General features: G+C 39.1%; 1 protein-coding gene across 1 annotated transcript; it reads left to right on the top strand.

The window, feature by feature from the left end:
- Positions 1 to 2,303: 2,303 nt before the first annotated feature.
- LOC121954118 (thrombospondin-type laminin G domain and EAR repeat-containing protein-like) lies at positions 2,304 to 14,615 on the top strand. The gene is made up of 13 exons (XM_042501454.2): positions 2,304 to 2,637; positions 4,457 to 4,680; positions 7,596 to 7,945; positions 8,335 to 8,425; positions 8,520 to 8,676; positions 8,784 to 8,915; positions 9,003 to 9,073; positions 9,817 to 9,975; positions 10,085 to 10,286; positions 10,392 to 10,624; positions 11,774 to 11,952; positions 12,797 to 12,898; positions 13,451 to 14,615. Exons 1-13 carry the CDS (start codon positions 2,553 to 2,555, stop codon positions 13,602 to 13,604), a joined length of 2,139 nt encoding a protein of 712 aa, XP_042357388.2. The 5' UTR covers positions 2,304 to 2,552; the 3' UTR covers positions 13,605 to 14,615.
- The last annotated feature ends 119 nt before the right edge of the window (positions 14,616 to 14,734 follow it).

Consider the following 14,734-nt stretch of genomic DNA (forward strand, 5'->3'; position numbering starts at 1 on the left):
AAGCAATAAAAAAAAAGTTCTGTATAAAATTAAAGTATGAGTGGTTAAAAACAAAATAACCTACTTCTACCCTAAGACACAAATGTATTTATACTTCCATTAGAGACACAACCGATCACATATGTTGATATATTGAATCTGATTATGATGTCAAACAGTGAATCAACTTCAACTTTATCAGCTTACACGCTAATGATTTATACCTTTATATCTCATCTGATACACTGACTGAATGGTTTCACTGAGCACAACTGGAACAGTGATAAGACTTAATAGCAGCAGCTGAATCAAATCAGGAATAAGGAAAAGCGTGCACAGGAGTTGACAATCTACATTGACTTTTCTGCATCCGAAAACTGAAACTCCACACCATGCCTGGAAGGAAGAAAGATTAATGAATGGGTAGAGGAAGAAGATATCTTGCATCCTGATCTGTGTGCAGTCTATGATTGTAATGTGGGGCAGGATGAAGAGAGACAGAGTGCATTTGCCTTGTAAATGTGCCAGTCGGCAGATGAGAGTATTCAGAGAGATCTGACACGAGCCGAGATACCGACGTCTTTCAAAACAGAGTGTGGTTATTACAGGAGTGCCTGGTAACCAAAGAACCAGGGTCAAATAGACTTTGTAGTGGACTTTAAATGTTCAGTGGCTGTGTATCATCAAAACAAAGTACTATGTAAAAGTCAAATTCCTGTGATTCACCCAATATAGCCAGGTTAAATAATGCAATAAAAAGTATTATTTGCACTGTTTTTTGGACCTAGGCCTCACTGTCAGGGGCATTGCACAGGGGGGAAAGTGAGACTCATTACCCAGGGCCCCTATGGAAGGGAGGCCCTCAAAAAAGCCTGGACTAAAAAGTTTTTTGTTTGCAGTTTTGTATTTCCATGTAATTTGTGTCATAATTAAAATGATTAAAATAGTTTAACGATCCAGTTGAAAGACTGAAGTTTTTCTAAAAATAGTGGAAGCTCCTTGAGGCCCTCTCAAATATTAAAGATGCAAAATGGTGTAGTCCGCCTGTGCACAAGGATTCGTCTTTAACCGCAGCTATAGAGCTGCGTGAATGACTTCTTATGCTGCTGGGGCACTGAGGTACACCGTCCTGTCTCTCCTCAAAAAGCAAATTCAGGGTTCTAATTTTTTTTCAAAAGATATGTGAAAGAGACATAGATCAAGAGAGGAGGGGCAGGGGGCCCACACTGACTGGTTATCATAGGGAATCTGGTGATTCAGTGTCCAATGTTGCAGTGCACAAGATAGGTTTCAAGACATCTTTTTGAAGGTCTCAGTCTCATCTCAGACTCCGCTGCTTTTTGTTTTTGTCACTTTGTGGGACATTTCTCATGGTACACTTATACATACACACACATACTTAATATGGCAGACTCAGACTGCTCTACCTTATTCCTGGTCTTGTTTTCGTCTTGACTTCATTTCAACCCCTGTAAGTCTTGGTCTTGCCTCAGTTTGTCCTAACTTGGTGTGGAGCTTGTCTCAATCTCAACCCGTCAAAGTCTTGGTATTGTCTTAATCTAGCTCCACTTTGGTCTTGGTCGTTGATCTTGTCTCAGTTTCAATAGACTCTGTTCTTGGTCTTGACTCGGTCTAAACACCATAAAGTCTTGGAGTTGTCTTGGCCTCACCCTGCCTTGGTCTTGGTCTTGACTGTTCTTAACCTTTCAAAGTCTTGACCTTGTCTTGGTGTCTTTACACTCTGGTCTTGGTCCTCATTTGGTGTCAATTTATGTGGTCTTGACGACAACACTACCAGGCCCTCTTACAACATTTCCATTGTTGTATTTGCCTAATTTCACTGACCTAAGACTTTATTACATATCAACAAGTAATATTTACAGAACTTTGAGGAAAACATCCTGGTTTAAGACTTTAATATCACAGCTGGGTTCACTCGGTTTCCCGGGTAATAAACTGCAGGATAACAGCTAATATCCATGTATCCATTAGTGGACAAAAGGGCACGCCTTCTGTTGTTTTAAGGCTGCCTTTTAATTACATTTTGTCTGCCAAGGCTGTTTTCATGTAGTCAATGTCTGGAATCTTTTGATAGAAACTTTTTATACTATTAAAATATTCTGCTTGTCTGACAGTGAGTCAGAGTGTGTGTGTGTCGTATGTGAGCATGCACACACACAGTGGAGCAGCTCACCCCTCTGGCAGGTCTGTGTCATCAGAGGCGGTTGAGGGAGGATGAGTGACAGGCTGGTAAGTGATTTGCATGGCTCTGGTGTTTAAAAGGAGCTGCAGGTGCAGGATTCTCCACACAGATGAATGGACTCCCGAAGCACAGATGCTCTGGGACTCTCTATTTGTAAATCTTAGGTAGCCTTTGATCATTTTAAACCAAATTTGTTGGCTAGACATTTTTCTTTGGATTTGAAAATGCTCATTTGGATCAATATCAAGAATAAACAGTCGCATGGCGTGTATTATCACCTCTGATAAGGACAAAAGGAGCATACAGAGAAATACCTTCATTATGGAGACATTCGCACCAGCTGGCAACTGAACAAAACAGGCTTTTTGTGATGACATCGCTCATATTTGTGCACCTCCTTCTTTTGGGGTTAAGGGTCATTGACAGCACTACAGATGCATGGAGACGCTGCACAGGTATCACGCCGTTTTTATTCCATTTTACCTCAGCTTTAGTCTTTATTACCTCAGCTCACTTCAGTGCTTCTGATGTTCAGTTAATGATTATTCAGCGGATGGTTTAGGGTTTCATCTGAAAACCTGGGAAACCCCTCCAGCTAAAATACTTTAGGATAATTCCAACTGTCTGTGTCTGCTTACAGTACAGCGGGAGTGTTTGTGTCTGCACTATTGCGTGCAGTATTAACTTAAATTAACTTCCACAAACAAGTACAGACATCGGTTGGGATTCCACAACAATTCTGTGCACATCAGAATATCAGGATGAGCATGTTTATGTGATGTCTCATCAATTTCAGGGCGATTCTCTTCTATTATTCTCCCTTTTCAAAGAACATCTCTCTTAATAACAACCCCTCCTAAAAGCTCCTATAGCTCTGCCACCACCTAAGGCTATTTCTCACACAGCAGGGGGGGTCAGAGACTCCGGGATGCGCTGACATTAATTGATTTATTAGTTTATAGCAGGTGTTCCCAACCTTTTTAACATGTGTCTCCATAAAACAAAAGTATGCCTGCTTGTGACCCCTTTGCTTTACATAACCTATGAGCAGGGATGAAAGACGATCCTTTACTACATTTTTGTTTTTAAAAAAAAGCTCCATTACAAAAAGTCTTGCATTGGAATTAAATATAATCAGGAAAATGTACTTCAGGTATTAAAAGCAGAAGTGCTCCATCCCCATGTGACTGTTATACTACTGTATCTTATATCTTTTGATTGTTATCACAGATGCATTTATGTGTATGCAGCCTTTTACTCTTGTTGCTGGTTGAGGTGAAGTGCACTTTTAACTATTGCTGCTAATCATCATAGACATAGATTTCATGGTCGACGCAGGAGAACATGTTCTTTTTTTTTTATAAATAAAAACATAAAAGCAGCAGAGGACTTACATTTTACATTTTTTGTTGGAGGACCTCCAAACCCAACCGAAACATACACCCTTGCTAATGATTATTTTATGTAGGATTATTAGGTTGGCTATTTCTTTATTAAATCAATAGTTTGGTTTGTAAAAATTTAGAAAATGGTGTTGTCACCATAATGCAGAGCCCAAAGTGAAACCTTTACAATGTTTTTGTCCTACCAACAGTCCAAACCTCAAAATGAAGGCGGTGAATTAAAAGTATTTAAATAATTAAAAGGAGAAGTAGCAAATTGTCATGTTTTAAAAACTGGAACCATTAAATGTTTGGCATTTCTGTGTAAAAAAAAAAGAGTTGCCAATTAATTATCTGTCAGTCAACCAATCATTTCAGCTCTGCTTGTATATACTGTTGCATAGTTTGATTTATAACAAAACATCATATTTGTAATGATTTGCCTGCAAAAATCTTAATTTGTAAATCTACAAGTAAGTAAAGCTATCAAATAGATGCAGTGGAGCGAGAGGAAATGTTCCCACTGCTTTATAGTAAAACTATGAAGAAGGACAAAAAGAAACTTCTCAGAAAAGTAAGTACATCAAAACTGTTCCCAAGTACCTGAGAAAATGCACAGTTGCATTCTTCGACTGCATATGAGTGATTTTCCCTTTTCCAGTTGTTTAGTTTGAATCACTTTTAGAAACCTGTAGAAAATTTGTGAAGATAATTTTTCTGATTATTTGTTATCCCATTAATCAACTTAGGGTCCCTCAGATTCATTTTGCACCCTCTTTGGGGTCCCCACCCCAAGGATGGAAACATCTTTTTTACAACATAACAGTTTCTGCATAAAAAGACTGAAGCAGTAAAACAATCTTTATGACCTGATTTACGTTTTTGTCTGCAGATATGCTTCCTCTGGATCTTCTGTCTTTTGTCCTTGAGAAGGATACCTCCAAACTCGCCCCTGGGGTGCACATGAAGCAGGCTGGAGGGGTGAGGGGTGTGCATTTCTCAAGCCCTCATACCTCCCTGAGCTTTCCCTCCTCCCAGCTGCTGGTCAACTGTGAGCTCTTCCCCAAAGAATTCTCCATCATTGTGACACTAAAAGTCAGTCACATTGCACCTACGGTGAGTGTCAACATACCTGGTCCTGAAAGCCAGTGGTGAAAGAAATACTGAGATTGTTCATGTGAAACTACCAGAATGAGAAAATATTCACTGTTAGGTGTTAAAGTCCTACATTAAAAATAAAGTAAAATAATGTTGGTACTGAGTCCCCTGATTGCAGCTGGTTGGAAAGAAACATGAGAACCAGTTCCCAATCACACAATATAAAAAATATTAAGTTGTTGAAATGAATCTTGCAGAAGCCTTCACTATGAAGAACACCTCCTTCATACATGTGATTATCTATCACATACAACTCAGGCAGTAGTCTCCAACAGCTTAAAATCACGTCCCCTAGACGTTAGCATAGGTGTTCTACAAGGGTCAATTCTTGGTCCACTTTCATGCAACATAAACAGCATCATCTTTGCCAATCCAAATTGTAATGTACATTTTTATGCAGATGACACTGTTTTTTATACACCAATGGATCTTCTCTTAATCAGGCCACAGGAAATCTACTATCTACTTTTGTTACATTTCAGATCTCTCATCAAATACAAGCTTGTTTTAAATTCTGACAAAAATAAATGTTAGCTGTTTTCGAGGTTACCTAAATTTATCCAGCCATTTCCGAACATTTCTGGGTTCTGCAATTGAAATTGCCAGACAAAGGCCAGATGTTAGTGGGTATTAGTGGGGTTTTTGTCCAGTTGGAAAGGGCTCTATAGAAAGTGAAAGGCCTGATGCCATTTCCAGCCTACCTGCTGGTCTACTAGTTTGTTTTTCTCAGTGCAACCTGGCTTCTTTGACCTGTCTTTCTTAAAGAGACAAAAAGTTCATGACATTTACTGTCTATTTTCTGAGATGAATGAATATCTTCTAAAGCACATGCTAAAAAACCCCACTAACACCTGGCTTTTGTCTTTGGTGGGAAATGTTACAATCTACATTAATTTCCACAACAAATGACTTTGCGGTAGTCACAGGTATTTATCAGCTCCAGCTCTGATGGGGAGTGGTGACCCTTGGAAACTTGGAAAACATAGTTCGAGATACTATGCTGCATACAAATGGTTATATTTTGTCTCGATTTGAACATTTGTAAATGTTGTACTGAAGTACATACAAGCACGCTTGTATTTGCTTTTCCTAAGTGTTAATATGTATATCGTGCATCTCTTTGTTTGAACTGTTATTTTTGTTCACAGGTCTCTGAGAGAGATCTGAATCTCTCAAAAGAGATTCAGATCTCAGTGAGAGGGACCACCCGTTTCACAATAAAGGAAAAAATGAAATGAAATATAACAATAAACAATCACTTTATAAAGTCTCTAGGCGTTAGGTGATTGTTAGGCAAGCAAAGACTCTCACAAAAACACTAAGAACTGCCATGATGCAAGTGACCAAGTGGAAGGTGCTCCATAATATTCCTGACATCTTGGTTTCAGAATGTGCAAATCCACCCTCAAACAGGAAAGCAAAAGACAGCAAAAAGGTCTCTAAAGGGCCTGGAGAAAGAGTTTCTGGCTGACTGCTAACATGAGGTGTGCATTTGATCAAGAAAGGGTCAGAGAGCCCTGAGTGTGTGTCTCCTCAGCTCTCTTAAGCCCTCAAAATGCACCAAGCTGCTCTCAGTTCCTAATTAGGAAACAGTCCCCACACCTGCACAACAGGTGACCTGAATAACCTTCCAATCAACTCAGGGGAATTGTCACATTCAGCTAAAATTAATAAGAAAAAGGGCAAATGACAGCAAATAAAAGTACAGATATAATATCAACTAAATGTACTTAAAGTTTCTAAAGTAAAAGTGTTCATTATGCAGCATTGTGTGGCAGTCAAAGCTATATTTTGGGATTGTTTCGTGTCTAACAATGGTCTATAAAGTTATTCAGACTCTTAATCTGAAAAGTAATGTGTAACTGTTACTGTCAGATCAATGTAGCAATGTGAAAAGTGCAATATTTCTTAACTTAACCTTTTGATACCTGAACAAATTGGCTTGATTTCCATCAAAGACATGAGAGGGTTATGAGCCAATTAACAAGAAATGGCCTTTAAAATAGCAAGAAATATTTTAACAGTTACATGGAAATGACCTGAAAATAAACCAAAGAAAGAGAGTAAAAAACAAAACAAAACAAAATGACCCCAAGAGAGTGTAAAACCCAGCATTGTTTTTATTTTTTTCTGTAACATATTTTAAAATATATTATTAAGAGAATTATAGTTTTCTGGACATTTTGTTTTCACTCTATTTAATAATATCTAATAATCTCCACATGATAATTTTTCATTTCCTTTTTACTTTTAACTTCTTCTGCAGTTTGTGGACCATTTCATGACAAGTGGCTCATTATGGGTTTTTTTCAGTCTTTTTGATTAAAAAAAAAATCAAACCAGTTTTCACAGGTGTCAGCAGTTTAAATGCAAAATGCTAGTGACGAAAATTCATGACGATTCAGTTGTTTAAGGGTTAAAGGAACTCTGTGTAGGATTTTACAGTGAGCTGAATTATCCATAGAGGTCTCTCCCTCTTCAAAACAAACAGACCTGGTGATTATAACCAGTAAAAACACTGAATTAAGCAGTTTCACGTTGTTTCTCTGACAATGTTTACCTCAGCTTTACTCTGTTACCTCAGTGATGTTTACACACTAAAGATACTTGCTGTATTTTATTCCATTTCTGCGAATATATCCACCTAAGCCCTACACACTAGACCTTTAAATCTAAAAATATGCCAGTACAAGTAGGGCTGCAACTAACAATTATTTTTTATTATTAATTAATCTGTGGATTATTTTCTCAATGACTCAACTAATCATTGCAGCTACAATAAAAGTGCCTCAAAACTGAAGTGCTCGAGTGAATATTCTTTTCACCTCTGCCAAATACAGTGTGTCTTAGTGTTTTTTCTGTTTGCCTTTCAGAGAAATGAATACATCTTTTCTTTGATGGAGCCAAAAAAAGCACAGAAAAAAGGAGTGGAAGAGAAAGAACAGAACAGTAAAGGGGACATTTTGGAAAGGAATAAAGGAGAGGAGCAACATGGCGAGAGGGAGAGGACAGTCAAGACTAATGAGGAACATGCACAGGTCATTCTGGGACTGAGACTCTCCAGAAAACGTCTGCACTTCCTTTTTAAAGGTCATGGAGAGGTTGTAGAGCACTGGGTGTTTCGAGGCACTGGACTGGCTGACAACCAGTGGCACACTCTGGTTTTAGTTGTTGGTAGTGATCATGTGAGGCTCACAGTGGACTGCCGCTCACCCCAGGAAATGTAAGGTTTTTTTCTTTCTTCTGTCTGTTTTCTGTTCTCTGGGTGTCTGTCTCCCACCATCCTCTCTTCCTGTTGCCTCTGAATTCCCTCGAGGGATAGTAGATCCTTCACCACAATACGGTGGCACTGCTCCAAATCTGCTCACACCCTGCAGCCATATCACAATGTCCTGACAGTTTGTGATAGATGTTTTTTTTTAGTGGAAACTCCCTCTGGCGCACAGAAAGGAGGAATATCAGCTCCCGTTCGGTGCCTATATAATACTGTGCCTGTCTACAAACAGAACAATGGCCTGACTTCTTTAATTACAGTGACTTTTAGTTAATTTATAGAAGAAAAACAACTTAGCTCAGCTATTAAAAATAATTATGTCTTTTCATGGCAAACAGTGTTCCCTCCAGGCCTTTCCCCTCAGACATCAATATCCAGGGATCCAGATTCCACATTGGCAGTCGGGGGAGATGGAAAGGCTTCTATTCAGTAAGACTTCCTTTTTACAAACTATCATGAGAAATAAGCTGTGAAAACACACAATTAATACTTTTTTCCTTCTTGACTGCTGCTTCGTGTGCAGGGTCTGTTGCGACAGCTGGTTTTGGTGCCAGGTTCTGATGCCTCCCATCATGTCTGCCCCTCTTCAGACCCCCAACTAGCAGCTCTGTCAGTGCCACCGCTTCTCTCAGACCTGCCCATCATGGGGAGGAAGGGTGACGACTATGTAACTTCTTATGGTAACTTGGATTTTACCAAACATCTGATACAGTATGATGACTGACACGATGTGTTTTCCTATTTCTTGTCCTCTTTGATGGTCTGTTTGTTGTCATGATTTGATCAGAAACGGAGGAGCGAGTGTCAGTGGGGTTGGAGCAGTTGTGCTCAGAGCTGCTTCGAGGTCAAATGTGGTTCAATCCGCTCAGGAAAGGTCTCTACCTCTGCGACGGTACGGTGTGGATCACTGTGCTAGAGGGTGAGAATCCAACATCCAACCATCTACTAATGGGCAAGTTTTTGCTCGGCATAAAATTACAAAATTTTCCTCTCTCCATCTACTCAGATCATAAACGACTGGACTACGTGCTGGAGCACCAGGTCCTCACCACCACCTCAGAGACACATGATATAGAGGTATCTTTCCACTTTGTGAAAAATGAATGCTTACATATGTTTGATGTGCCTATCCTATTGTTAGGATGCTCACTTGAAAGGCCAGGGGTGTCAGGGACTATCACAAGGGGTCATGAGATAGATTTCAGGGGTCACAAGGTAAATACAATAGCATGAATGATATATGGAGTTGCATTTGTATAGTGTCTTTTTATTCTTCTGACCACTCAAAGTTACCTGCCAAATTTCCGATTAGCAAATGATCTGCTCTACCCTCTGAACCACAGTTGGCCAAATACAAAATACAGAAAAAAAATGGCTACACAAAATTATGTTTATTTCTGTCCTGTTTTGTTGATGGATGGCATGTCACCAAGGCAAGATATTTGCAAAGCTGCAGACCATGGTTCCAGACCAACAAACAACAAAACCGGTTGTGTTTCAGTGAGTCAGAGCTGTATTTCTATCATACAGTACCAACATTTTTTATGGTGATTTTATTGCCATACACAGCCCTTGCTCTGTAAATGGGAAACAGAGTGTCTCAGACCAAGTCACACAAAACTACGAAGCCAATTAGCAACATTATTGTGAACAGGACTGGGAAAAGGCCATGTGTAAAGGGAAAGGCAATGGGAAGGAAAGGGATGGTAAATTTGTCACATGCTGTGCGCTGAACTCCATAGCGAATATCAAGTATGTACATTGCTGACTTTACCTTTAAGGCTATCCAAAAAGTTTTCTTGTTTTCTTCTAATGTTTAGGTGTTCCAGGTACCTGGCATGGGTCTGATGGCTGCTATGGCTCATCGGTCAGCTTCTGGCTCTGCTGTGTATCTATGGACCGACGCAGGTTTTCAGCTCTACCAAAACATCAGCACATATGGAGCTCTGGCTTGGAGACACTTCACCATGGGCAAGAAGGTATGACAAAGAGGAAAAGATGGCTTGTGTATGAATCAAACACATGCATCCATCTGATCAACGCAGTGTGGAGAGCCGATATTCTCTGTGTTTTCTGACTCTGATTTAGATTTTTCTGGTGGTGTCCAACTCTGGAGGAGGGTCAGACAAGCGTAAAGAATCAGATACAGACTTTTCTGTGATTTACAAGTGGAGCAAAAGAAGAAAACGGTTTGTGCGGTTCCAGACTCTGCAGACTCTCTGTGCACGGGACTGGGAAGCCTTTGACATCAATCGACAAAGCTATCTCGCTGTAGCCAATCACAGAAAAGGTAAAAACTAAATATCAATCAAATGACCACCAGTTAAATTCTATGACATTCACAAAATATCAAACTTCTTCATTGCATCCTCTCTCTTTTTGGTTTGTCTTTCAGGAGATAATAATCACACTATTGACAGTGTGATATACAAATGGAACAGGTTAACAAAGTCTTTTGAGGTTCACCAGCTGCTGCCGACCTCAGGGGCATACGACTGGGAGTATTTCACAGTCGGACCATACCATTTCCTGGTGGTCGCTAATGCCTTTGATGGATTGACCACTTCTGTAGACTCAGTCATCTACGTTTGGATCAATGGAAGCTTCCAGGTGTTCCAGACAATTAAGGTGTGTGGATAACATAAAACCACAAAAGAAGTGCAGGATTGGGCTTTTAAGGTCCAGTGTGTAGGATTTAGTTGCATCTAGTGGTGAAGTTGCATAACTAAAACTTCTTCTATGTACTAAGTGTGTTGGAAAACTACAGTGACTGAGGCAAAAACGCGAGTTGCTCTATCTGAAGTCAGTGTTTGGTTTGTCCATTATCCAAAGATATGGGTGAAAATTACAATTGTACAGTTACTGAAAAGTTCCTTAATTAAAGACCATTAACAAATCTTTTCTATATGAAAACGTTTGGCTTCCATCCATTCGAGAGAACATCTAGTATCCAGTTCTCTTTATACATCCATAGAAAGGACCTGCTGCTTATGTAGATATAAATGGCTCATTCTAAGGTTAAAAAACCCCAAAATGATTCTTATTTTCAGGTGATTATACACCAAGGAAAATATAGTTATAAACCATTTCTGCCAAATGGCCCTTAAATCCTACACACTGGACTTTGAAAGAAAGTGCGTCGGCGTAAATTAGGCTTAATAGCACTTTAATGTAATGTTTTACTGCATGATTTCCCTGCCACTCATCTTCTTTCCAGCTGTGCTTTGATTTCCCCTGATGAGATCAGTATCTTTGAGATGAGTATGAAAAACCATCTTGTCTGTACGCACAGAAGGAAGGGAACACAAACGGGGAGAGATAAAAGGGTAATGAAAGAGAGAGTTGGGGAGCAAGGAACAGGCGTGTCCGTGCATTTAAGACAGGGCCAAAAATAGAGCGTGCGGTTTGCCGTGATTTGCTTGAGCGATAGCAGCGCTTTGACATGTATCTGATAGTGAATCGTATATTTGAATGTAGCCACATGAGGAGAGAGTGCTGACACATTGATAGTCACATGTGAAACCATAAGGAGATGATTTAGGGGAACTCCACAGCTGGATGTGAGGAGGAACACCTTAGGGCAGGTGGAAATTAATCACGTAAAATTATCCAGAAATGAGTGAAAATATATAGTTTTGGCATTTGATTTACATTTATTACTTTTCTAGCTATTTGTCTTTAAGCCTTTCTGTCTCCAAGTTCAAGCAAGCAACATTCAAAGTAGATCATTTTCTCAAATAAAAACACTGGATGGTTTCTCTTTCTTTTTCAACGTAGACGTTCTGCGCCACAGACTGGGAAATGTTTCAGATTGGCAATCGAGTCTTCCTGGTTGTTGCCAATGGACACAGGCTCCATGGTAACGGACTAAGTCAATATGCCATTAACTCCACCATCTATGAACTGGACATGATTGGACGGCTGTTTGTCCGCTTCCAGGATATTATCACCTACAGGTAAAGATGTGCAAACACTCTTAAGCCCTTTTTAAACAGAGTGTGCTATAGGGTCACTTCAAAGTCCCTTTTTTACGCCTCCTTTGCATTTATACACAGAACCAAACAACAGCGACATCATACAGCTTCAGTGAGTGATTTTAGACAGCATGCAGGCATCACTGAAACAAAAGAAGTGTGACGGGCATGACATTGGCCTCTAGCGCAACATATAATATAATGGGTTGACAGTGCTTTATAAACAATCAAAAGAACATAACATGGCAATAACAGTCATGTACTGTCCCTGTGACATGGAGCTCCCAGACCTCATTATTTTCTCTTCTTAGTTGTTGACTACTGCTTTTTACATCTCCAACCATGTACTCAAGTATCAAATATTTTAATAAACATGTATGAGCAATAATGTTATTGCATATATGTATAATACCGGCAGATATATTCTGCAACAAGGAGTGAAGGGGCTGATTATGGGCATGTTATGCAGCTGCTCCAGCCATAGCTATACCTACTCCGTTTGTTGGTCGCACTCATAAAACACTGCTGAAACATCACACATGTTCTACCCATCTTCCCATCCTGCCGGCTTTCCCATGTACGCATACCTCATTTTGGCACTGTTACTATCTCCGATGCTGGTTTAAAGGCGAGCAAACTCTGCCCCCCATTTTGCAATTGTATCTTTTATACAGAATGACAAGGCAGTAGCCCAATATGTAAAAGGGGCTTTAGTAAGCCAGGTGCATGTGAACGTAGGCAGACTGTGACAACACTTCCTGTTTAATAACCTGTTTGCTGAAATTTCAACCCTTCGTCATTGCCACATACCTTTCTGTCTCTCCAGTGCAGTGGACTGGGAGTTCTTCAGCCTCGGGGAGGAATATTTTCTGGTTGTCGCTAACTCCTTCAACGGGGAATCCTACTCTCTCAACAGCATTCTCTACAGGTACTCAGTGTGTCAACAACACCCCTCCCAGTGTGAAATAATTCAACCATTGTGACCTCTAACTTAGTGCTGTTGTAATGTAGATTTATTTTCTTCCTGTGAGCCAACCTAGTGACAGCATAACAGTACTTAGGACATTAGGATTCATAAGGAACTGGCTAGTTGTGGGTCTAGAGTCTATGTTAAGCAGATGCAAATATATATTTAGGGATCCTTTTGCTTGTGCATTGTTCTAGATTTAGAGTAAAATTTTACTTTCCATATAAAAACAACTTTTTATCACTAAAGAAACATCACCAAAAGGCCATTTCTATGCAATGAAGATGCAGAAAACCTTAACCATGCTTTTATTTCAAATGTATCAGATGATTGCAGTGCCCTTTTTACTGTGCTTCCAAAATAGTGAACTGAAAAATTTCAACTAAATAAGAATTGAGCTGCCATACTTCTGACCAAAACAACTGAGTGAGAGCATATCACCCTGGTTATAATTATTGTTATTATTATTATTATTATTATTTCATTGAATTTCTTGTTTCTGTTTGTTTTTAGGTGGCAGGGATATGAAGGATTTGTTCCTGTTCATTGGCTCCCAACGATTGGGTGCAGTGACTGGGAGTTTTTCAGCTCTAAGGGAGAATCATATCTGATCTACTCTAGTGCCAAAGCACCTCTTTCCAAAGTGTTCAAGCTGAAAACCTACTAAGACAAAACAAGAGAGTGTGCATGTAGCTTTGTGTACTGTATTCATGTGTGTGTAGTTGTCATGTGTGTTCCTGTGTGAGAAAATGTTTGCAATGATATTTGAAATGTGTGAGCGTGTTCAAGTAAATGTGCCATTACAATACTCAGTTTAGTACCTTAACTTTTTTTCTGGAAATTTTGATTTTAACAACCTAAGGAGGATTCTGCATTTGCAATTGCACATGATGAGTTTGGAAGAATGTTTCTTATATGTGTAAGAGTCAATATCCTAAAATACAACACTTTCAGCAACAACAATTAGACTAAATCTTGATCATATTATAATTTGATCTTTCTTGACAAGAATATCATCCTAGATTATCCTAAGATTTTGAAAAGGTATTTAGCCGGTTACAGAAATTACTATTTAAAACTTAGATACATTAAAAATGAGAAAATGAGAAATGAGAAAATTTCAGAGACTTTTTATGGTGACTGCTCAGAAATATCCTAGAGGTCTTGGATTGGGGAATTTGGTATAATGATCAGCCCTGCATACATTTACCCAACAATATCAACTGTAAAAACATGAAAGTAGTTTGCTTCGACACCATAAACTGATGTAGAAAATGCACATATTGGTGCAAAACATTCACCAGAATGCAGGAATTTACATGTTTGACGCTCAAAATTTTCTGGTGGGGATTCCCAAACCTTCCATTTCATATATGTCTCTCCCAATGTTAACACAAAACCTATGCCCTTGAACTGCACCCCGTTTTAACACAACTTTCCTGAACACCATGTTTTTACGAGAATATATCTACTTGTTTGTATTGTTTGACAGAAATGAATACAACTCAAGATGCACTCTGTAATTTTTTTTTTTTTCACATTTCTGCAAAAACAAAACATTAATGATATTTAACATCTTGTTTATTAACTGGTTTATGTTAATTGGACTGATTGTTACTTATTGCCTCTGACAGCATGAATTATCTATTAAACTGTATATTAAATTATTGAAATTACAATAAACTAGATTTAATATGTTTAAATGAAAGATAAGAGTTGTTTATGTGTTGGCTCACCTTCAGCTATGTTCATTTAGAGTTTGTAGGGCAGCAACAAGGGTGGCAAACATATTTCTAT

Source organism: Plectropomus leopardus, chromosome 14, assembly GCF_026936395.1.
Source record: "Plectropomus leopardus strain MGB_pleo_1.0 chromosome 14, ASM2693639v1, whole genome shotgun sequence".
Lineage (NCBI taxonomy): Eukaryota > Metazoa > Chordata > Actinopteri > Perciformes > Serranidae > Plectropomus > Plectropomus leopardus.

Bases quoted from the DNA above. Each gene is read 5' to 3' on its own strand.
- LOC121954118 (XM_042501454.2), top strand. From the start codon at position 2,553: ATGACATCGCTCATATTTGTGCACCTCCTTCTTTTGGGGTTAAGGGTC. The intron at 4,681-7,595 runs GTGAGTGTCAAC...TTTGCCTTTCAG, and splicing joins TCAGTCACATTGCACCTACG to AGAAATGAATACATCTTTTC. The intron at 9,074-9,816 runs GTATCTTTCCAC...TCTAATGTTTAG, and splicing joins CAGAGACACATGATATAGAG to GTGTTCCAGGTACCTGGCAT.